The sequence below is a fragment of the Culex pipiens genome, chromosome 2 (assembly GCF_016801865.2).
Source record: "Culex pipiens pallens isolate TS chromosome 2, TS_CPP_V2, whole genome shotgun sequence".
Taxonomy (NCBI): Eukaryota; Metazoa; Arthropoda; class Insecta; order Diptera; family Culicidae; genus Culex; species Culex pipiens.
In genome coordinates, this window is record NC_068938.1 from 161,581,031 (window position 1) to 161,606,229 (window position 25,199).

Below are 25,199 nucleotides of genomic sequence, written 5' to 3' on the forward strand. Positions count from 1 at the left end.
GTCGAAAAACCCAGTTTTTATTTCAGAAAAATCGTATCTCAGAGTATTGAAAACATAACTTCACCATTTTTTGACATTTTCCGAGAGATCTGATAAAAATATTTTTAGACATAGGCTCTTTGGTCCCGAGACCTTCGAAACAGCATTTTATGTTTGCATACGACCTTTTCAAATGTTATGCTAGATTTTTGGAACTTCTTACTATTTTTCCCAAATAGCCAAACTAATCACCTTTCTTTTTCACCTAAGACAGCTAAAATCGGATGAAATGGCGCGGAGATATGATATGAGGGCTTTTGTTAATTTGATTTGGTAAACCGCGGTGGATTTTCTTGAAATAATTCGAACTGTCAAAAATCCACCAAAGCATCTACCGGTGGATACTTTTCTACCACAGCTTTTTGTGCGTTCAATGTGGTAGATGCTTTGGTGGATTTTTAACAGTTCGAATTATTTCAAGAAAATCCACCGCGGTTAACCAAATCAAATTAACAAAAGCCCTACGGCGTAGGTCACAATAATGGGCAAACAAAAAAATACGGTTCTAATTTATTTTTGTTTTATTATATTTAATTTAATCAAATGGTCTATGCAATTATGTGTAAATTCACATTAAATATGATGCTAGAATAGATTAGTATAATGCGTTTTTTTGCAATTAAGGGATAACATACATGTAGAAAATCACAAAATTTCATATCACAGAAAATTTATTGAATCCACTAATACGATGATTTTCAATCTCTCCTGAAAGTTTCATGAAGATATTTAATGATTAAACTGAGTTAGAGACGATTTTAAGCTCAACGTTTTGCCGTGCGCAGAGCGGACTGTCAAACTATCTGAGCGTTTTACTCAAAACACCGAGTTGATTTACGGGTGCCACGATATCTCGAGATGGGATGGACCAAATTGGCAAAATTTTGGGTGTAGACTCTCAAGACATATCCCGTGTGCATAACGAAGCCCGACAATTTTTTATCTAAAAAACATGAACATATTTTTATCTTTTTTTAATAAGTTTTTTAAAAATCTGTTTCGTTATGCACACCGGGTCGGTTTAACGAGTATTCACTAAAATTTTGAGCCGATATGGTCAAGGCTGTGTTAAGATATCGTGGCACCCGTTTTTTGAAACTGCTAACTTCAATTAGCTATATCTCGGCAATGATACAACCAAATGTCTTCAAATTTGTTTTGATGATAGATGAAAATGTATAGTTGAATGCCCTGAAAACAGATTTAAAAAAAGGAGTGTATGCTCACAACAACCTCTTACTTTTTTTGTCGATTTACATGTATGTATCCCCTTAGCTTAAATAGAACCATTAAAAAATATAATGAATGAATCAAGACCTAATTTTTCAAAACTTAATTGCATCTTTTCAAATTTAAAGGGCAAAACAAATTTTAATTTTATTTTTATTTTATTTTGTGGTTTACTTGTCATTTAAACAATCACTTTCGGCGTTGAGATTTAAATTGTTCAAGTTTCATTTCAACAATATTTTTGTATATTATTAAAAGTGTAACATACAATTTCATTCTTTTAAAAAAAAAGTAATTAATGTTATTGAGAGTAATTGAGAGCAAACATTTATATCTTTTTTCTATCTTAAAAAACAATTATGAAAACACATATTTTTTTATAGGGTTGCTATTTCAGATTTTTTTTCAATTTTCAAACAAATATAAAAATAAATAGCTCCCTAACTCATTGAAAGCATCTCATATTATTGATTAAACATTAAAAATATTCTATATGTATATAGCAGAAATATTTTAACCCTTTCAGGCCTACCCAAAAATCAAAATTTCCAAAACTAGCCTTAAATTTTCGTATGGTCATTAGAATCATTTTCCCATCATTAACCTAAACAATTTTTTTTTTTAATTCAGTCCTGAAAGGGTTTAACATTTTTTTAAATCTTCAATAAGCTTTGGAATCTTTCTTTAATAATCTTTAATTTGACGATAACATATTTCATTTTCTTATGTGATTTGGCCAAAACGGCTAAACATTTTTTTCTTGTTTGGCTTATCCGTGTTTGAAAATTGTTAAATGATTTATTCAACTTTATGTAAAAATAAGTCTGGTACAAATTTAAGTTTTTGTCCCTCAGATCCCTCGACAAGCACAATGGACTTAGTAATAAGTTAGTATGCATTAATTTTTGTTTTATCCTTAATTTGAAAGCATTTCTATTCTATGTAAGTGTAAAAAAGTCAATTAGAAAAACATAAATAGACACAAGACAATGATTAGAGGTTGTATACCAGGTTTAGAACTACCAATTTAAAAAATAATCACAAAGAGACCATCCATAAACCACGTGGACATTTTTTTGGTAATCTCGAAAAATCAAACCAAAACCAACTTTTTTTCCGATTTGAAAAAAAACCGTCAACATGCTATATTTATTTATTCACAGAGACCAATAAATTTCAAATTTACGTTTTTTTAAACTATAAAGAATGGACTTACTGAGATAAAGCCAATCAAAAGAATCATAGGAAAGAAAAAGCCAAGAAAATTTTCAATTTTTTAACATTACGATTTTCAATGTCGAACACTTGTTCAAGATTTTATTGCAAAAAAATATCAAAAAAATTTCAATAAATTCAATACCGATTTTTTTCCAAGTACAACTAATTATTCTTGAAAGAGTTGTTCCTTTGTTTTCTATCAAAATTTGTTAAACGCAATTTGTTGCAACATACAAGCTTGTGGTTTGATTGAATATAGAAAAATTAAAAAAAATTGAAGAAAACAAAACTCAACCAGATTGATACAAATTAAAATAAAAAGTGGAAAATCACAAAGAAAAGTTTATTGTGACAAAAATAACCCTATTAACAAGAAAAAATGTCAAATCAATAGGAAACGTAGAACATTTCAGATTTTCTACAAACTATTAATAAGAGAATAAGAACGATGAACATTACATCGATATTTTTAAGCTACAAAAATCAATCAATCAAATCAACTTAGTAACTGTGATATGTAATCTGAGTTAAAACAATCTTATTTTAACATTTACCAAGCCTTTTTTTATAAAACTATCCACATTTTTGTGACAAAATTTGAAAAAAAAAACTTTAAAAAATTTAAATTTAAAATTCAGTAAAAAAATGTCAAATTACTTTTTACAGAAAGATGTTTCTGTTTTTTTTTTTTTTTTTTTTGTAAAATGTCCGTAAGTAGTTAGGATGTACCAGAATGAGTTAATTTTGCAGGCCTTTCATGGCATGTGCTGAACCCGAATCTCAAAATCAATTGCGGAAGAAGTGTATGCTCTGGCTTTGAAGTTTAATAGGATTCAATGTGTCCAGATCATGCCCTGAAATGCTCGCAAAATTAACTTATCACATACCTACTTGCGAACATTTTTCCTAAAAAAAGTTAGATTTAATGAGAGGCATTTTTAAATTTGTGTCACAAAGAAAAATGTGTGAGGAAAGATTTGCTGCTATGATCCTACCTAAACATAAAGTATTGAAAAGTCAATGAAACCGTTTCGCAGCATCAATAACTTCCCAAAGTTATCCCAAACAAACAAATTGGGACACCATCATTTGTCACCCAGTGGCACCAGATTGCTCCATTTCACACCGCGAACTGCTACTGCCTTCTTCAAACCGCAACCACCCCAAAGCGCCACTACGTCATCCTATCGAATCAATCATAACCCTCCCGTTTTCCTCGAAAATCCTCACCGAAATAGCTTCCCGACGCCAAAGACCTGCACCATCTTTCGCTAATGAGTGGCTACGGGGCCCACTTGCTGCACGGCTTCCAGCCGCACTTTCTGCACCACCCGCTGAACCCGGCCGTTTCGACGGCCTCCGGTACGAGCCCGTTCGGCGGTGGTGGAGCGTTCGTCAAGCCGTTCCCGTCCAATCTGCCCCTCCAGTCAGCCTTCGCCCCGCCCAAATGTCTCGGCTTCGGGATCGACCAAGTAAGCAAAGATTCCTCGGGGGGAAGTGTCCCCGGAAGTGAACCCACCAGAGTGATTACGACCAGTGATGTTAGAATATCTTTTCCAAGGGACTGCTGTTTGGCGGCGGTAGCACCGGTTCCGAGTCCTTCCGGACGTCGGACTCGTCCAGTCCAGCGTGCGCCTCGTTGTCCCCACCCGCCAAGGATGAGTCCATGGAGGGACAGACCAGCGAAGAGGGCGACCGCGATCGGGATCGCGGCGTTTGCAGCCCGGAACGAAGTCCGGAAACACCTGGCTTCAGACGTGAGTAGTGCTTTGCTATTCTCAATTAGAACACCAATTTCCCCCGGGGGCGAGAGGGAACTCCGCGAACCTAATGAGTCGGCATAAATCGGCTTTAAGAGCTTTCGCCCACTACAAGACCTTCTCCGAGCTACCGAAATAAAGAAAGTGATAATTAATTTTTATTATTATTGCCGAAGCGTGCCACATTTCACTGGAAATCTGTTAGCACCATTTTTCATCCGGAATTGTTCCCTGTTCCGGAAAAAAAGGTGGTGGCGGCGGTCCCATATGTGGCCACTGCAGGCGCGTGCTCGACGCCGCGGAACATGCATCAGCACTTTGGCCAGGGAAAATTCTCATGCTCTCTGACCCGTCGTAGTGAGATGTTTTTGAGAGCTGACTTTGGGTCGGGATTGAGTTATGATTTTGGGAATCGAATTTCGGAAGAAGTGTAGGCGAAGAAGGAATTCTCGAAAAAGGGTTCCCCGGGTGTCACAATTAGGGTCGGGAAACATCCAAATAGTCGTAAATTTTTCGGCCGCACTTAAAACCGGGAGGAGATGAATCTATTGGGAATAGAGGGCAAAAGATGGAAATGTGGGAAAAAGGGAACGATGCTTCAATGGGATAACTTTTATGAGATTTTTCTAAATTTATTTAAATGTCTTGTAAATCCAGTTAACAACTTTATTTTCTAACTTTGAATTGTTGCAGCTTGGTCCAATTCAGACAATTCAGAGAAAGCCATACGCGCAAAAAAGTAATTCACAAACCCATGAACAAACGTTTACGTGCTGTAGATTTAAATTTGTTCGAAGTTCGCAATAAGAAATTGAACAATTTCTTCTTGGGTTCTCGATATAACGAATGCGTGAATTTGGGAACAAATGTTTTTCAATGCAATTACAAATCAATTTCAAATATGCTTGAGATTGTTCATCTCCAACTTAAAGTGAAATGCTTGCTGAACCCGAGGTTTTTTTTATTTGACGTTCCCCGATGACTGCATGCAGCGATAAAGATACAATTTTTAAAATAAATTGAGGATAAACAAATTAATTTCCGATTTTAAAGATCTTTCGATATCATATTATTTACACAAAAAAACATAATTTTTACCCAAATTCTCAAATGTTTGAAAAAAATCAGCAGATTTAAATTAATCTTCAATTTTAATATTTTTTCGTACTGTAACAATTCATGATAATGAACGTAAAAAATATTATTTAAATTTATGTTGTAATCTGTTTCTGTATATATTATCCTTCAAAGTGGGGTAAAAGTAACATTTTATTTTATTTTCCTAGTTAACATTCCAACGCCCAAGGCTCCAAAAAAGTTGGAACGGTAACTTCAACTCGCTGGTTCTCGGGCATAACTCACCCAATCAATACGATTCTTTTTTTCTAGTGATTTGTTAGGGTGTCTAGTTGATCCTAGAACTTTGCAGAACTCAATTTGATCAAATCTGTAATTTTTGCGATCAAAAACATCGTTCCAACTTTTTTTTTCGCGTGTAAAAAAAAATTCGCCAAAAATTCCGCGGAGGCAGTTTTTTGAAAAAGTTGGAACGATATTTTCGGTCGCAGAAATTACAGATTTGTTCAAATCAAGTTCTGCAAAATTTTGGGATCATCTAGACATTCTTACAAATCCCTGGAAAAAATAATCGTCTCGATTGGGTGAGTTATGCCCGAGAACCAGCGAGTTGAAGTTACCGTTCCAACTTTTTTGGGAGGCTTGGGCGTCCGTGTTAGTTGGACATGCGTTGGGCGTTCCAGTGTTAAAATAACTAAACAAAATTTACTAGTGCATTAATAATTAGTTAATTTATCGGAATCCATTGTTTGATTTTAATTTTAGCTAGATTTATTCCTTATTTTTAATGAATTTCTTTTCTTTCATGTCTGCAACAAATAACTTAATTTAAAACAATTTAGAATTTAATAATAGCATTACGAATTGAGGAAAAAATTGTTCATAGAAAAATCTGATATCAAATAAAATGATGGTGGAGACGCATGTTTTTTTTCAAAATTTATACACGGAAGTCGATTGGGAAAAATAATAAATTTGTTTTGTTCTAACTTATTTGGCATCATGCTGTTATTTTAAAATAAATTATTTGAATACTTTAAAACAACGAGTCCTGTTTTTAGAAATCCTATGAGAAAAATTGGAATTGCAAATATTCAATTGATTAGAAATCAACTACCAAATTTGATCAACATAACCATGGTTTCATACCTTACCACCATGCGTCTCCACCGTTTTCACTATTTGTAATCAGATCAATTTTCTATCTTTCTAGTTACGGCACAAAAGTTCTATGAATGCTTGAAGAGACAAGGTAACTAAAACGATTTTTCATTCATTTACTTTTTCCCCAAACCATCTCGATTGATGTTCACCGCTCACCACTTTGCCGAAACAAACCAAAGGGATCATCACCACGTCCCACAAGAAAAGACCACGAAAACCTAGGCATTGTTTAAATTAACATTCCCGTCCTAATGGATTCTTAAGATTTTTCACCACCACTCCGAAAACAATTCTTGGCGTTTGGACCGACAATCTTTGGAAAAGCGCGGTTCGCGTCCGCCACTGGGGGAAAATTTATAACCATACAAGGTGCCATATATCTTGCTGCGAGGCCCCGGAAAATTCAAACGTTCCTCGACTCGTAAGCAAATGATGTATCATTGAATGATCCGACGGTGGCGGAGGTGGCCTCGTCAGGTCATAAAGATTACCCAAATAGATCTCGGCGGCGGAGGCGATTATTTAATTATTCCATCGACCAAATGGTTGCATACCTCTTTGGTTTCAGCTTCAGGGTTCCGGTGTGATGGATCATCGCGTCGTCTTTCAACCGTAAAACCAATCTACATCTCCATAACATTCCAAGATCTTGTTGATGTTTCGAAACGGTTACCTCGGTTGGTGAACACACACACGATCCGATTCAAAAGTGGTGTACTAGCAGTGAAAATAAACTATCAGTTTCACAAAGGAAAAGTCGCTTGGAAAAACGGGTACTTTTGTGAAATGTGTGATGTGAGATGCTTTGTTCAAGTCCAAGTAGCAGCAGCGGACCAAAGAGATCTTTGGAGAGGGATAAACATGTAAACAAGCCGTGAATGGAAACAACGGAATTGAATCGTTTTCTAAGTGGTGTCTTCCATCATGTATTCTTATGACATGGGGTTTAGTAAACAATTAACTTTGGGTGTAAACATATGATTAGTTTACATTTGAAAAATCTGTTTCTACACTCCAACCTTATTTTCTAGCTTTGGTAAACCCTTGTAGACTTTTTGGAACTGATTGTCATTATTAGTCATAATTTCTCCATTAAATTTTCAAAAGGCCCTATCTGCATAGGAAACCCATGAGGGATAGGTTGTTTTGAAAATTTAATCTAGATTTAATGATTTTAAACTTTTAATAAAATTTCGTTACATATTAAAGCTACGAGACTTGTATTAATGTATTTTTCTGTGACGTAATGTTGAAATAATTTTAGTTTAGCTACAAAGTAGAAAATTGTGTGAAATTTAAAGGTTTTATATTACCTCTTCCATGATGCAATATTATCTCAATTCAAACAAACAAGTGGCTAACATAAGAAAAGAAGTAAATTTACACAAAATGTGAACCTTCTTATTTTTTTTATTTTTGTGTGTACCTACTTATTCCCAGATGTAATATCAGAGTGCTTATCTTTTTTTAAATGTGACTTAATTTGAAACAAATCTTTAAAATTTCTAATTTCTTATTGATAAAATTACTCAAATGTATCAACCTCTTTAATTCTCTTACAAAGTAAAAAATTGTGTAAACTTGGAAAATGTAAAATTTAAAGGTTTAATATTTCTTCTTTGATGATGTAATATTACCTCAATTGAGACTGAAAAAGCGGCATTACAACAGAAAAGCGGTAAATTTACAAATTTTTAGATGGAAATTTTTTTTTTCTGACATAAAAGTATGTAAGAAAAAATGACATAACATTTATAAAATGTACTGAACTATTTAAATGACTTTCAGCAAAATAGTTATTTCGTAATTAATTAGTGTTTTCACCATATTGTTTTACTTCTCTGTGATTAGGATTTGTGCAAAATTGCAAATATTTTTTTAATGTTTACTTCCCTCGACTCTGCAAACCAAGGAAGTAAAATATCAATGAAAAAAGCTTTGTTAAATGAGATACACACCAGAACAATTTTTTTTAATTATTCCTTCTCAAAATATCCTAGTTTTTTCCATTTTGTACATTGAAATTTCAGCAAAAAAAAATCAATCAACGCATGAAAATTCATTTAAACTTGTTACAGCTCTATTTACATTTACATTTTAATGTTGCATGAAAAAATATTTTTGCCTCCTGATTTTCAGGCCGATCATGAACATTGGGAGGGAGGCGACATAAACTTCAAAAAATATTAGCTAAAGCCTAATCACGTCAGGAAAAAAGGACTTGCAAATATGCCTTTTTTTATTACAAATTTAATACATCAACAACACATAATTAAATGAAAAGTAAATTACTGAATACGCGTATTCCACGAAATCTTTAAACATCATTAGCCCTTGATAAAGGTTCTCAAATAATATATTGTCTAAAACCTTAGATCCTACAAAGTTTAATTTTGGAAGGCTGTACAATTTAATGATTGAGTATTACGTCTTTTTTAGGTAATAAAAACCTCATATGAAGATGTAAGTGTCTGCCTGTGTGGATCAATCGGACCGCGCACTGGACTCACAATCCAGAGGTCGCCGGTTCGAATCCCGAGGCAGACGCAAAAATTCTAAGTGTTAATATAGGTATTCGGTGCCCTCTCCCCGTGCCATACCTTCACACTTAGGAGACCCGGGAGGCGGAGTCTTGTCGCAAAAAGAACGATACACGCCTGTGGATCCGTTGACGAAACCGCAAGGTTTAGGAGGGCCACATTATAAGGTGTTACGTCGATTCCGTTTTTTTTTTATGAAGATGTAAATATGCACATCTTTTCTGACACAAAATCTGTCAATATTTCCAGATGTAATACATATTACAATGAGTTTTGTTAGTGAGTACATTCTTTTTAAGATCACACACGAATTCTGTTGAAATACCATTATAATGCTTTTAAGTCTATATCAAGCATAATTCAGTAAATTGCCAGTTGTTGATGTAAGAGGAAATGTGTAATATTACATCAGCAACTAGTAAAATTTATATCAGCTTGAATTTCACTTTTTTACATATTAATTTAGGCAAAATTATACGAATAGAGGTAATAATCAACCATCCATTTTTTAACATTCTCAAATTGAGAAAAGCGACGAACGAAATTTCGGTAGCTTACATTTAAAGAAAATGATAGGAATTTGAGTAAAGAATGAAGCCAATTGCAATTCAGATCATGACACGTAAGCGATCCTCATAACTGAACCGTTTAATTGTGTGCAATCTTCAAGCGGCTCGATAACTCTACAGTTAACGCCAAAAGTCATCGAGCGTCACAGTTTCCCGCCAGATTCAGAGACAATCGACCGCTCACCGTGATTTGTTTATCTTTCGCCTAACCGGCAGTTAAAGAGCCCTTTCGGCATGTTACCGCAACGATTGTAAAACGGTAAGCGACCGTAAATAGTTTCGAGCCCCGGCCCCGGTTCACAATCCTGTGCGCTACCAGCAGGCAATATGGTTATAGTGTGGATTATTGCTTCAATTAAAGCTAATTAATTGCTGATTAAATTAGAAATTGCATCTAACCGGAATTGTGCATATTCGCAGCCATAAAATTAGCTAGCCGCAAACGCCATGACGAGGACGGCTGGCCAAGCCCCCCGATTATTGTTATTATTTCGCACAAATGAATGGGCCACATCCATAGTTTTAGTGTGATTGAGGCAATTTTTGGAATTAGCACGCTTTTGACAGGGCTCATTAGAGCGCTTCACGGCTGTAAAGTTTTATTGCGCACTTGATTTGCAGACTTGAACGAGTCGTGAACTGGCAACTCTTCACCGGTTTCGGCGCTTCAGTTGAATTTGAGTATTGAATTCTACACGTTACTGAACGCGGCAAGTTATGAACCTCGGGGTGATCTTGGGCGGAAAGTGTTCTAAAAATAAGCGTTCATTGTTACGAAAGTTGAACCGACTCACTTTTGGACTGAAAACTGCGAGTGGAAAGCAAACAGGACCGTCGATGTAGGGTTGATGTTGCAATACTTGAAAGTTCACTAAAATTTGAACAAAATAGTTGTTTGTGAATGTCGAAAACACCAAAATTAGAGCAAAACAGAGAGTAAGAGCAAAGAAACAATTGAGAGAATTGCTCTCTTGCTCACTGTCATGCCTTCAGCGTCTTAGATACAAAGAAGGGGGCAAAGAACATAGAAGGAATTCGAACTTAGAATCAAATACCCTATCATGAGCTCGGCATTGTTTAGAGGAGAATTTAGAAAATTTTAAACAATGCCACAATCCAAACATAACCCCATCGGAATTTCCAGCTGCAACCATATGGCGTCGAGTCCGGGTCGTTGTCATATTGGTGTGTATGTTTACAATACGGTTGAGTGGACCGTTCCTGGGAGGTTAAGTGCGATCTAATTTACGCAGTTTTTGTTCCGTCCATCGTCAACTTCTTTGATGGTTGCTGAAACTGAACCGCTGAGGTATAGTGGACTCTGTGGCTGATGTGTGCGGTATGGCGAGCTTAGAGCAACAAACAATGTGAGAATTTCTTGAACTGGGTGTTAGCTTTTGTAACTTAGCCAGATTTAGCAATGTGATTCATGAACAGCTTGAGATTCACCTCGAATTGCGTTTCTAACTTGAGCTTCTGATTCAAGAATATGTGATACAGTGACATAAATTTAGATTTGGCCGACATTTTTATGCCTCCAAAATATATTACACGCATAAAATGTAGGTAAATTGAATAAACCAATCAAATATATATTGCTCCTATCGCTCCCCACGTATGATAAATGACGTGCTGACACACTGATCCCTAAACTGTTGATTAGTCGGTGATGTCACCTCGAATGTCCCCCTCTTCAAACAACATTTCGCACATCAAACCACCTTGAAAATTGCTTCACTCTGGAAAATCCACCACCATTAGTCGTCTGCGCTTTTCGGGTATGTCCCCGAGGACACACTTTAAAGCCGATGACGACACGCGTGAGGGTGAACATTTTTCAATTTATCGAACAGGAAAATAATAAAATGCTCAAAACTAGATTGATCGTCCTCGGCAGAACCCCTGCCGTTCGCGCTCTCTGTCATATGTGCGTTGATGTCGTGTCCCCTTGTCCCATCAAACCACATCAAACGGGCATGCAACCGTGCGTCACACTTATTGGCATCACTTCTCTGCCAATTTTTGCACGTTGGAAGAGGAAGAGGGCTGGCGCGGTTTCCCCCCCTGGTTGAAATCGTCAACCGTATTACAAATTCGTTTGGCGTACTCACAGACACTTTTGAACAGAGGACAACGCGTAAATTACTCGAGCAAGTTATCATCCTTCGTGATTATCAGCACACACTCATCATCCAGCCAGTGTTGCCGGTCGGTAGTGGTGAGCAGTGTGACCAACCAGGTGAAGTCAACCCAACAGCGTCGAGAAGAGCACGTCCAGAAGTCCTGTACGTCGCAAACCGGAATCCAGCGCACAGTCGGTTGTAATTCTTCAATCGTTCAGTCCCGAACGAGAGTGTGTCGATTGCCGAGAAGCGGGTTTCGTGCCTGGGACCGTGGCGTGGAGTGCCGGGCGATTATGATATGATTATGGGCGAGTAATAAATATAATTTTACTCTCTGCATCGCTCGCTACCGATGGGATGCTGGATGAGCTGTCGGGAAGTTGACCGGTTACCGGTCCTCGGGAATTCAAACGGGTCAGAACGTCAACAACACGTCACGTTGGAACGAACGCCAAGGTGTGATGGTGGGAAATTGTGGTTTAGGAATGAATGAGGTTTGGTTCTGCTAATGGTTACGATTAAAAGTAAGGGTTTTTGCTAGAGGACCATCAATCCCTGAACGAGCAATGTAGCTCTGTGGTAACGCATCCACCTCGTAAGCGGTAGATCAGGAGTTCAAGACCAACACAGCAAGTCGACGCTGTCGTGCTAACTTGTGGCAAGGTGCTTTTTGACGTTTCGAGAAAAACGCGATTTAATTTTTGACCTTGAATAAACAATAATAAGAGCACGCAATGTAAACAATAACAAACAAGTTTGGTTGACCATTCTGTGCATTGTCCTGAAGTTTGGTTGAATTTGATGGCTGGAGTCCCGAGTTATGATCACGGACGAACGGACATGACACGGAGTTTCAAAAAGTGAAGCAGGTTTTCTTTTACTTCTTCTTGGCGAAAATCTGCGCAAGCGAGATCGCTTATGTCAAAAAATTTGCGCCACGTGGTTTAAAACGTAAACAATTCATGGGCATTTTTTGAAATGGCGTATGAATTTATTTTAAAAATACCATTTCTATCAATTTTCGGCAAATTAAGTATTCATGATAAATTACATAGAATCATAAAGACAAACTTAATGGCAAAAAACTGTTTCTAGCATCATACTAATGCTAAATGTTTTAATTAATTATTGCATAAGACATTTTGAGAAATCATGCGTAATCGCGCGATGCTATTTTGACAACTTGAATGTAGATGGCGCAAGTGATAGTTTGCTTCAAAAAAATTTGTTCCTGGTGTCATGTCCGTTCGTCTGTGTTATGATTGCAAATGTTTACGGTAGTCGAGCTCGTACTTGTGTCAAACGCGTTCTGACCTGAAATCTCTTAGGCTTGAAGCTTCTTTTATATGAAAAGTGACAACAATGCACGGAGTTTTTTCGGTTTTTATTAAATATCTCGGGATTGAAATCGAATGTTCTGTGAAGGTCAAAAGGTGAGGCATTGTGAGCTGCACAACATGACGCTCTTACTCAATTTGGCCCAAAATGCACGTGCGACAAGTTAACACGACTGCGACGGAATGGTGATCGTTGCCCTTCTGGTTAAAATTGCTTCGTGAAGAGAAAATAGTGTGTCTTTACATTAGTTAGTGTTTAAAATTCAGTAATTATTCAACAAGTACTCAAAGTCCGGAATCTTTGAAGTCACTGAATCATATTCCACCCACTGAATCTCTTTGAACAGCTTTGATCCTCTTTTGAAGCAACTCTCGACAGCTTAAGTTCAGCTCTGCCCACCTTTTCAGAACAATCTAAAAAAGCAGCTATTCAGGAAAACCTCCTGAAAAGCCGCACGCGTGTTAACTCTCACTTTCAAGGGCTAGTCTTCGGTTACCACACTGAATTGTCCCGACAGTGTAACTACCCTCTGAGTGCAGCTTGCCAAAAGACACACGCTCACAGCACAGATACTTGAGCTCTGACTCTGCTTTCAATGAGCACACACACAATAACTGTGCAATGAAAACGAGAGCTCACCGGAATGAATTGATCAACAAAAATATAATAAAATAAAAAGTCATTCATTACTCGATTTTCCCGTACGCTCGTTCCGAAACATGAAAGGACAAATTTCCGTTTTTATGATCTTTTCGGCAGCGTTTGCTTTTGCCCGTTGATGAACAGTCCCCTCCCCCTGTAAGCTGAAGGACTACAAAGGTAGCTGCAGCGATTCCGGAGTGATTTTTAACAATGGTCTAATTGACAAATTACCAGGGGTTGGCTTCTGTTTCTAAGGGTCTTCCCATGTTCCGTTGAGAGCTCGAACTCGGGAGAGAGAATGCGGTTTTCCAATTTCAATTAGCACAAAACAAATTCATAAATTTGTTTTTTTTTCCTCGTTCACGACTCTCCAACGGTTGACAATTGTGAACATTGTAGCATCTCACCATAACCTCTTCGCAGTCAGCGCCACTGCCGTGGTGTTGTCTCTTTGATTTTTCCCTCGGGGCTTCAGGTCTAGAATCTGCCAGCCGGCTGCTGCTAACAAGCGGCGGCTGCTTGCTGGCTGGTCGGATGTGTAAAAATGTAATAACCTCAGGGGTTAGGGGATGACATCGATTATTTTATGAGTGCTGTATTGTTTGATTTATTGACGTGGTGCGGAGTGTGTGGGACTGTTGTTCGAATGAAGGAGTTTCGGACTGATTTTGCTGGGGAGATGACTCTATCGTTTTAGAAGCAGATCAATTGTAGCTCTTTTGTGAACGAGTGTTATTGTTTTTGAATTTGATTGTTGGAATCGTGGACTGAAAAAAGGCTTGGCTACTTGAAATTAAATTAACTTTAGAAAACTACTTTATATTTTTGCTATTTCAATTATTTTAAACATTTCAAAACAACACAGTTTAAAAAAATATAAATTTCACTAAACCAAATATTTGCATATAGTTTTTTAAAGGTTCTAAACCCTTTTTTTGCAAATAAAATTCCATAAACAATGCAAACTTTTTACGGATTTCTAAGTTTTACAATAAGGCATTTCATTTTTTTTTTTATTAAGTTTTTGCCATTTAAAGTTACAAGAACAATTCTCAACGTTTTCTCAAATCGACTATAAATTATTTATTTGTTTGCTTGTTTCAAACTTTGTACATACTCCTTTTGTTGAAAAAGCAAATTTGCATAATTTTTAACTCCACGCATATTTAAGGGTGCTATAAAAATATTCGAAAATCTAAATCTTAAAAAGAAATTTTCTGTTTGGTTTGGTGTCTTCAGCAAAGTTGTAGGTTATGACCAAAATTATACAGAAAAAATGGGTACCGTAAACCGGGGAGACATTGATAGGATTTCATTTTGTTTTTCAAATATTATTCAACCGGTAACTTTTCTAAGATTTATATTTTTAAAACATGTACTGAGCTGGGTCACACAATGTCCATGAACGTTTTTGAGAAAGTTTTTTTCGATGGTGCTTTTAAACATGGTTTAGTTAAAAAATGTTATTTAAAAAAACCGGGGTGACTATCAACACTGTGTTTCTTATACACTTCAACCATAAAAATGGGAAAATAGGATTAATAACGTTAATGTTCAAAATATAACTAAGTTTATTAACTTTTAATAAAATTTCTTTAAATTTAAGGTAAAGTAAATAAAAAGTTCCAAGTTCAACCAACCATTATTAGATTTTTAATTATTATTTTTTTTCATAAAAATATCAATTTTTGTTGCTACCAAACCAATTCTGATTCAAAAATTCAACATTCTCTTAGAAAATTGTTCTATTGAAATTGCCTACAAATTTGAATATATTTCTGATGTCTGTTTGAAAAACGTGTAACTCTCTACTGCCCAATTATTTTCGAATTTTTATTCTCGTGTTCAGGAGGTCATTTAGAGCAACTTTTATTCTACGAAAAACTTTACTTTTCTTGTTTCATTTTTACTATTTATAATCGCATTTATCTTGTTTAGTTTATGTTTGTTTCTGATAGTATTTGGCTAATACTTCCACCTCCTATTATTACCATTTGTCTATTTAGTTTTTTCATGTTTTTACAGCCACTGTGTTTTTCATATGCTTTTTTAATATTTAGAGGCATGGTCTGGGCAATACAAAAATTACTGCATACTTATTTTTACATATAAAATAGACAATATTAGTGAAAAACACAGCCAAAGTTGACCCCAGAAAAAACATGTTTTAAACATTAACAATGTCACACCTCCAACCCTAAAATTTTCTTAAATTTAAAGATTTCTTCATTCCAATACTTTTTAAAGATCGAAAATTGGCTGAAAATTTGTTTTTTTACGAATTTTTAGTTTGAAACCCGTCAGAGGCGGGGTTGGGTTGTAATGAGGTAACTTGTAACCTTGAAACTTCGACCTTCGACCTGTCAATGTCACCCTGGTTTACCCAGATTTATCAATTGCACTTTTTATCACACCCCCAAAATGTTTTAACCTTTCGATTTTTCTATTTTTTCTATTTTTTCTATTTTTTTCAATATATTTAAGTTTTTCACATTTTGTTGGCCTAATTTTATATTTTTTCAATAGTAATTTTTTTTAATGTTTTGAAAAAAAAATTCGAAAAAAAAATCCAGCATTCGTTTTTGAATTTGAAAATGAATTTGCAATCGAGAAATAGTTAAGTGAAATATTCACAAAGTTAATTTTTTACCGTTTTAAGATTTTTTTATTTTTCAAAGCGTGGTTTATCCTTATTTATCTTTTGACAAAAAATCAAATAGCTGATTTTATTTATTATTTTTATTTTTTATTTGTTAACCTGCCTTCAGTTGTTGAGATGTAACATTACAAAGAAATAAAAAAAGTATTTCTAAGTGTTACCCAATCAGCCAGCATTTCGTTTAATCGAAGATTTCTTGGAAACTATTTTAAAAACTCAAAACATGCTACATCATTTGCAAATGACACATCTTTGTTTGAAATGCATAAAATATATATTTTTTTTTATTTAAATTGGTTTTGATTTCAAAGAACTGAAAATTATTGGATGTACAGTTTTGATTTTATTCAAATTCCCAAATATTAAAAAAAAAGGAATTGATGAAAAATAATGTTTGAACTAATTAAAAATTATTTTACTGAGATTTAATTTTGAAAATAAAAATTGAATAATATCATCGAAACGAGCTATTATAATAAAGACAAATATGTTATGAATAGATCAAGTCAAAACGTTAAATAATATGTTTTCTTTTTCTATCTGTTTACAAATTCATGATATTATGTAAAAGTCATAATGTTAAATACTTTTTTTCAATTTACTTTTAAAAATAATATAAGAAAAATAAATCATCAAATTTTACACCAGCCATTTGAAGAGAATAAACATTTGTTAATTTATTAACAAGGTGGTTGTATAAAAAAATGTTTTAAGGTTTAGGTAGGATTTCAAAAGCTAACATATTTTTAGAATATGTGTTGTATTTATTACGTTTGACTTGAATTTAATAACGTTTATATTAGAAAGTAACAAAAATGACTTTTTGGCGGGCATTCAGGGGTTTGTTCCGGTGGGCATACTAAGCCCAAATCCCAAATATGAGCTTGATTGGACGTAACAGAAGCTGGCGCTCCGCCCTTCAATTTTAAATGGGATTTAATCCGTAAAAAAAGATTTTTTCAAAAATGTAAATTTTCGAGGCATTTTGGCCACTGAAGCGTTTACCAAAAACATTACTGGCGTGTAGGCCAGATCCTTGCGCATCTTTTGGTATATATAACATTGAAGTTTGGAGCATCCTGGAGCTCGGTACAGACCTTCAAAGTTTGGCATTTTTTCGAAAAATCGGTCCCAGCAAAATCAAATGGCGTCCCGGGCGTCGCGAGACGCGACGCATATCTTTTTTGCCGGGGCCGGTTTTTCGAAAAAATGCCAAACTTTGAAGGTCTGTACCGAACTCCAGGGTGCTCCAAACTTCAATGATATATATACCGAAAGATGCGCAAGGATCTGGCCTACACGCCAGTGATGTTTTTGGTGAACGCTTCAGTGGCCAAAATGCCTCAAAAATTGACATTTTTGAAAAAATCTTTTTTTACGGGTTAAATCCCATTTAAAATTGAAGGGCGGAGCGCCAGCTCCTGTTACGTCCAATCAAGCTCATATTTGGGATTTGGGCTCAGTATGCCCACCGGAACAAACCCCTGAATGCCCGCCAAAAAGTCATTTTTGTTACACTCTAGTTTATATATTTTATAAAAAAAAATCAATCAATAAAAAAAAACTGATGATCACAAAAACTTAGACAATTAAAAAACCACTCGACTGCTAAACCTAGTTCTATTTGAATCAAAAAGTACCAAATATTGTGTTCATCAAATTACCTTCAATTTGACCAGGAAAATTGGTCCCAAAAATTTGCCAACTTCTCACGCAAATTTACTTCCGCTCGCAGTACCCTTCCGGAATGTCATTAGCGCACTCCAACGACGAGTTCGAAACTCCAGCTGATTCCATCTACACCGGTCTTAAAATCATCATCGTTGCAAGTTTATTTGCATGTTTGGCACAGGGCAAGATTTCCAATCTGGTTTCCAATCAGTGGTAAAATGAATCTAATTTCGCAAGTGCGGAGGATGATTTGTACAAGTCGCGCGAAAACGAGTCAACATTTTGATCGATGTGCCCCAGACGGTGGCATGATGGCACGGATGGTAAATCATAGTCCGTCGACTTCCTTCCGTCGGTCCGGGGATAGAGTCGTCGTCAAGCTCAAACGTCAACCCTTTTTGCCTGGGGTTGATTGGATGCAAACGGGAATATAGAACGACAACGGTGGCCAGCAGTCGCGCGTCAGCTTTGAAATCACGTACTCAAAATTTTATCACAATTTAAAATTCGTTCGTACGTGCGGCAAATAATTTAACGATTTTCTATTAGTGGTCAGCGGAAGGGTTGCATTTTCGAATGCCGATTTAACACCCAGAAATGCTTTTAACGGTCATAAGCAATCTCGGTAGAAGTTGCCCGTCGGGGGATTGCTTCCACTTCCTCAACATGAAAACGCACCGCCGACCCCGCTTTTTCAAAAGTGCAGTAAAAATAAACTTTTACAATGTACTAAACGATCGTAAAAGCACCAAACATGAATCCCACGAGTGCATATGTTGAAGCCGAACCTTTCTTCAAACCCCAAAGTTATGGACACAGCCAAATGACTCAAGTTTAAAGCGTTCGAGCTAGGGGAAATATACCCATTCTAATCACTCTAAGCATTTTGACCCATTCTCATCACTTTTGCAGTTTTCCGCTATTAAATCAACATTTTTATTAACATAAACAGTGGAGAGTTGCTTGCTCACTTTTATTTGAGCTATTTGTTACTTTGGAACAGTAAAAAACACTTTATGAAAGCTGTAATTCATAATCATAGTGCTGATAGGCCGATAATAGAAATAGGCTGAAAAAGGGTATAGTTCCCCTACCATGCGAAGTCCGTCGGTAATGAAGAGACTTGATCGGCGGGAATCGCGATGCGGTCAGAGAAAAAGGTTTCGTGGCAAGAATTTATTAAGAGAAAGGAAGTAAATGCAAGTCTTGATCCCACCAGCCGAGCCGTGGAAGATGTGTCTGATGGACTGACTGCTGATGGATGCAGGTCACCATAAAGGCTTCGGTAAATTGGACATCATTGGAGCTGCTTGTTGAAAGGGTTCGTAAAAATTGCACCATAAAGTGCATCCAGCTTAAAAAGGGGAGAAAAGGAATACTTCGTTTATGGTGACTTAACGTTATGATCATAAGGGATAAATTAGCTATTATTGATTTTATGAAAGAAGTTTGTGCTTCTGTGACTTTGAAAGATTTCGCTTCTTCACATAAAAATGGTAAAAATATCAATAATTACCGTCAGTGGGGGAGACTGGGGGGGGGAATGTTAGTAAACGTTCTAAAAACAATTCTACGTTTAAATAATTTAGATGTTATTTAAATTGTTTTTGTTATTAAGAAACTACGGGAGATGTATCATTTTTTAACCCATAGTCACCCCCACAGATGGTATTAAAAATCCTTCTCCAATCCTCTTCAATGTCTCATAAAGTTTTAAGATCATGCAACCCTGTCTGAAATTTCGACCACTTAGGTGATGTTTATGCTGCCAAAACTTAGCAATTATGTAGAATATGATTTCCGTATCCTCCGAAACTCTACCGAGGAAAATATTTTTAGAAAGGCTTTTTAGACTATTTTTTATCTTTTCATATGGAGTAATGTTTAAATTTATCAAGAATTTTCATTGCCAAATGATAAAAAAATGATTAAGAATAGCCTAATATATTTGATGCCTTTGGAAATGTTGAAGGTTATGATTAGGACTGTTCAGAAAAATGAACACTCGGAAAAAATCGATTTTTAATATCACTTTTTATTACTAAGCTGTATTCTAAAAATAAATATATTTTTTTCTAGATTTTGTATATGGTTTAGGAAGAAAACAAGGAACTCTTGTACCAGAGTTATGTTTTTAAAATGATTATTATTTGCAACAAGAAAAATGTGGCTGAACAAACTATTTGAATTCATTTTTAGTAGAAAAATCTTTACAATCAAAAATTACTTTTATATAATAAAATATGTCGTTTTAAAGTTAAAACCATTTTTAGTTTAAAAATTTCAAAAAATACTCGTTTTTTCCTTCCTAGATTTCGTTGGTCGGACAACTGTTTGCTGAAATAATACCTCCAAAAGTTTTAATATTGTTGAGCGTGGGTTTTTTAAATCTCACGCAATCAGCCCTCATTTTACATTTTATAATGTTTTGCCATCCATCGAGATCCAATTGCCAAAACATTAAAATTTGTATGAAATTTTCTGCTCATTAAAAATATTTAAAAAAATTTCAAGTTATGCCTAACAATTGAATATATTAAAAATAGGTGTTTTAGTTCTTTTATAATGTTAGACATGACATGAAACTTTAAAAAAATAACAGAACAGATTCCATAAGTTTTATTTTTGAAAAATCAGGATGTTAAATTTGCATTTCAGAGATTTGGAAAACCTTTCAAATGAGATCAATTCATAAGCCTTTGCAGGAAGGGAAAATTTGGATGCTGTAATTTTGGAAGGTTGAATATTACCTCTTTTATGATGTAATTTTACCTCAATTAAGTCTGAAAAAGTGACATTACACCAGAAAAGTGGTAAAATACACATTTCCAGAGGTAAAATTACACCTTTTTTCTGACATAAAAGATGTACCCCTTCCCAGATGTAATATTACCATGATTTTTTTTTCTGTGTAGATTTTACTAGCTGAGTGCTCTTTTAGAGAAAATAAAAGTTTAATTTTTTTACTTTGAAAATCGAACCAATAAAAATATTGTTGTAAAATTAGGGCGAGTTAAGGCAACACTGGGAAACCCCCACTTTTAACAATAAAGAAAATTCAAAGAACAATATCTCTAAAACCGGTTGTCCGTTGAAATGAAAATTTTCGGAAATTTACTCAGCTCTTCGAAAAAATATTATGCATTAGACAAAGCATTAGATCTTTTTCATACAACATTTTTCAACTGAAAAAAAAATCAAAAAATTTCAAAAAATACTTCTATTAAAAAGCAACAAAAAGGTAAAGTCTTTTCGATTGCAAATTTGATTTTGCATGAAACATTATAATGTTAATTTATGACCATATTTATAATTTTTGAAGAAAAATCGTAACTCTTTTACCTAGTTTGGCAACATCCGGAACTCTCGCGCAAAATATGCCTTTTTAGTCCCCTTAAACACTTAAAAAAAATCTCTAAAATCTAAAAAATCGTATTTTGGCAATTAAATCACCAGTGATAAAAAGTAAAAAAACGGTATTTTATTCGTTCCAAAGACACAACAACGAGACTTTTGAGAAAGTTTGAAGAAAGGGATTTTCTGAATACATTTATTGAAACTTCTCTCAAGGGTCTCACAAAGTCCCAGCAAAAATGCATTTTTATTTAAATTTCGCAAACGTTAAGTGCGAGAACAATTACTCCACGTGCGATCAGCTGCTGCGTTTTGTCATCATCCATTACACAGGGAAGAACTGCTGCTGCTGCTGCTGAACTCTCCCCCATCGAAGGCTATCAGATGTTCAATCATGCTGTGCTTGCTGCACTTCAACATTCGTCGTCGAGTGATAAACAAATACGGGCAAGAGCTTGAATGGAAGCACCTCCGAATTTGCATTCAATGGCGAATTGTTGACGCAAGTTTCGCAAACTGCGTACACTGCTGCTTGGAAAACAGGTTCCACAGCACATTTGCCACGAGCTCAACGGTTCAAAACTTGCCGGATCATTCCCATCTGGACAACTCCCTCCGGGAGCCAAAACGGAAAAAGAGTTGAACTCGTAAATCATATTTATTGCAAACATCACCCTCACTAACCGCACACAGCTGGAAAAACTTTCACTCTGAAAACGAATTTCCCACTCATTCAGGAAAAGTTGCCCAAACCCTTTCCCCCTGACCATCACCGCGTGGAGAGATTACTAGGACAAGTCCTGTCCAGGCGTGGAGTTCAACCCCAAGAGAAAAAAAAAGTTTATTACTTTCGGCCGGTTGACCGTAATCCGGTGCACGCACAATTGCCTCTCACACGAACCGGAAGACTCCGGCGAGTGTCCCCCAAAACTGGCCACATTGCGCCTGAACGCGCTTAAAAGTGGGTGTCGTGTGAAGAAAAAAAATCCCATTTAACGCTCAACGGGCACGGGTACTACAATTCAATTTCAAACTCTCCCGGAATTGTTGTGCTCCCTGGGCGAGGAACTGCACCCAGTTCGAGGGAAAGGGGTTCCTCGAGGACACATTTGGCGGACAAAAAAACGCTTCGAGGGTGATTTTTTTTCTTCGAGAAGGATTACCGGCCAAGGCCAAGAAAAGAAACGAAGAGCAGGGACTTAAAAGATCACAGGAAAGTTGATGCTTGACTTAAGTTGTAATATCCTTTCTGGGGAGGTTGTTCTGTGACAGATCCGAACTGTCTCTGGAGTTTTTTTTCTTTCGTCTCGGAAGCAGCGGGTGAAAATTGTTACAGTCCGTATCGGAAGCGAAAGAGGGCCAACGTTAAGAAGGAGGCGAAAAAAACTGAAAATGCAAGGAAAAAAGTGATTTCACACCGGATGGAAGAAAATATAGCAGTTTGGCGACACGGGATGAAAAAGAATTTAATTAAGTGAAGATGCGCTGCGAGCAGCGAAGGCAGAGATTGAAATCGGAATTAAATTAGATTTTGTTTGTGTGTGGGCATGAGTTTGGTGGCTGGGTGACATCTGCCAAAAGTGGTAAAAAGATTATTTAAAAACATCTTTTGGTTAATGAGATCTTTTTCTTCATTCAAAATTTTGATAATTTTGTAAAAAAAAGTGCATTATTTTAACTGTAGAACTGATTTATCTTTTGACACAAAATTTCACGATTTTTTTTTTAAATTAACCCGTTGAATTTCAACCTAGACTGGCTTCGATCGATTTCAATTCGATAAAATTCATTTTTTACCTATTTCTAGTCTTCAAGAAACATTACATTTAAAAAAATTAATCTTGGGTTTGATCTTTTTACCTGTTTCATGTGATCTACACAGCAAAGAATCCGATTGTAAAATCGCATGCAACAACATGCACATCACCTTCGTCAAAATAAACACTTAATATTACACACTGCATGTACATTTTTTGCAAAAACAAAAAAAAGTTGCAACCGACGAGATTCAAACCCAGCACCAACAGTGAGGACTGGCGCCTTAGCCCACTCGGCCATCAGACCGATGAAACGCTGTAAGGATAAACGCATATATGAGCTTGACATTTCGGTCAAGTAGGTTTCCCATACTGATGGGCTACATATTTTAGGGTGTAAAATTACATAAAATTGCATAAAATAATGCAATATTTATTTTACACCCAGGCCTTTAACACCCAGCTGGATTACTTCTTTTTTAGCTGTGTAGTCTAGTCAATAAAAAAATTGAAAACACAAAATATGCAAAAGAATAATAAGGTATATCCTAGCTACACGGTAAAACATTGTGTAAATTTGGAAGGTTGAATATTACCTCTTTTATGATGTAATTTTACCTCATTTTGAACTAAAAAGTGACATCACACCGGAAAAGTGGTAAAACTACACATTTTTAGAGGTAAAATTACACATTTTTTCTGACATAAGACTTTTTTTAATTATTGCTTTTGAGAGATTGGCAAAATCACATAACTGCCAAACCAAAAATCAAAAATAAAACTTTTTTTGTCGACTAAAATGAGATTGGAAATTGATATTTGGCGATTTTTTTATGGTAGCCCGACTAAAAGGGTTTAGTTTCCACAAATAAATTAAATTGGTTTCCACTTGTAAATTGTAATTAAGGCTGGTAAAAAAAATATTCAAGGTTTTTGATATTTAACATGTATTCGATTACAGACTAATTTAACATGTATTCGAAAGGTAACACTTCGGGACACGTTGGCTGTCCTGAAAGATATAAATGCATTGAATAAGAAACCACAATACAGAACTTTAAAAATAAATTTTAGCTTTTTTTAATTTGAATTTTATTTTCCACAAATTATGTAAACTTTGTCAAAATTTCATAAATATTTAAAAAGTTTAAATTTAACTAACATTTCAAAGGAGCTGAAATCGAATTAAGTGGCCCTTTTGTCAAAAGGTTAAAAAAATTCACGTGATTTCAACTTTTTAAAATTAAAAATCAGATCAATAGTTTCCAAGATATCATCGAGGGCAATTTGAGGGCCAAATGAACTCAAAAATCTCATTCTTAAAATCATTAATTCTTTGCAAGGCTATATCTCAGCAACCAATTAGGATCAACAATGTCCAAAATAGGAAATTGTAGGGATTTTTTCATATTTTTAAATATATTTTTTCAGAGATGGACGAAGATAAACAAAAAGACAATTTTCAACCAAAAATTGGATTTAACTCAAAAATGGAACCTTTTATCAAAAAATCACAAAAAAAAACTTAATGAGCCCACACAAAAATGATTTTGGGAAAATTTCCAATGATTTAGAAAAATCACTTTTTTTGAAAAAAGTGGCCTAAATCTAAACGACCGTCATACCCTATAGAGGAATTCTCTACGAAATCAGTCTTTTTTTAATTTTCATTTTTGCATTTTTTTTAATCCGTCTGAAACTTTTTTGGTGCCTTCGGTATGCCCAAAGAAGCCCGTTTTGCATCATTAGTTTGTCCATATAATTTTCCATACAAATTTGGCAGCTATCCATACAAAAATGATTCATAAAAATTCAAAAATCTGTATCATTTGAAGGAATTTTATGATCGATTTGGTGTCTTCGGCAAAGTTGTAGGTATTGATAAAGACTACTGAAAAAAAATTATACACGGTAAATTTTTTTTTGGTGATTTTTAATTTAACTTTTTGTCACTAAAACTTGATTTGCAAAATAACACTATTTTATTTTTTTTATTTTTTGATATGTGTGCCAGCTTTTCAGAAATTTCCAGATTGTGCAAAAAATCTCTGATCGAGT

General features: G+C 35.3%; 2 protein-coding genes across 5 annotated transcripts in view; both read left to right on the top strand.

Moving 5' to 3' along the window:
- LOC128093113 (probable enoyl-CoA hydratase, mitochondrial) overlaps positions 1-25,199 on the top strand; it is a 204,992-nt gene that overhangs the window by 92,334 nt on the left and 87,459 nt on the right. The gene's annotated exons all lie outside the window — the stretch shown is intronic.
- LOC128093107 (protein Teyrha-meyrha-like) overlaps positions 1-25,199 on the top strand; it is a 40,936-nt gene that overhangs the window by 1,471 nt on the left and 14,266 nt on the right. For 2 of the 4 annotated variants that reach the window (XR_008212247.1, XM_052708816.1), the window contains exons 2-4: positions 3,726-3,959; positions 4,034-4,244; positions 6,538-6,576. Coding sequence is in view for 3 of the 4 variants with exons in the window: in XM_052708816.1 (XP_052564776.1) it covers positions 3,726-3,959; positions 4,034-4,244; positions 6,538-6,576 (484 nt within the window). In the remaining variant the exon portion in view is untranslated. The remainder of the gene's footprint in view (positions 1-3,725; positions 3,960-4,033; positions 4,245-6,537; positions 6,577-25,199) is intronic. The other 2 variants (XM_052708817.1, XM_052708818.1) reach the window with 2 other exon arrangements.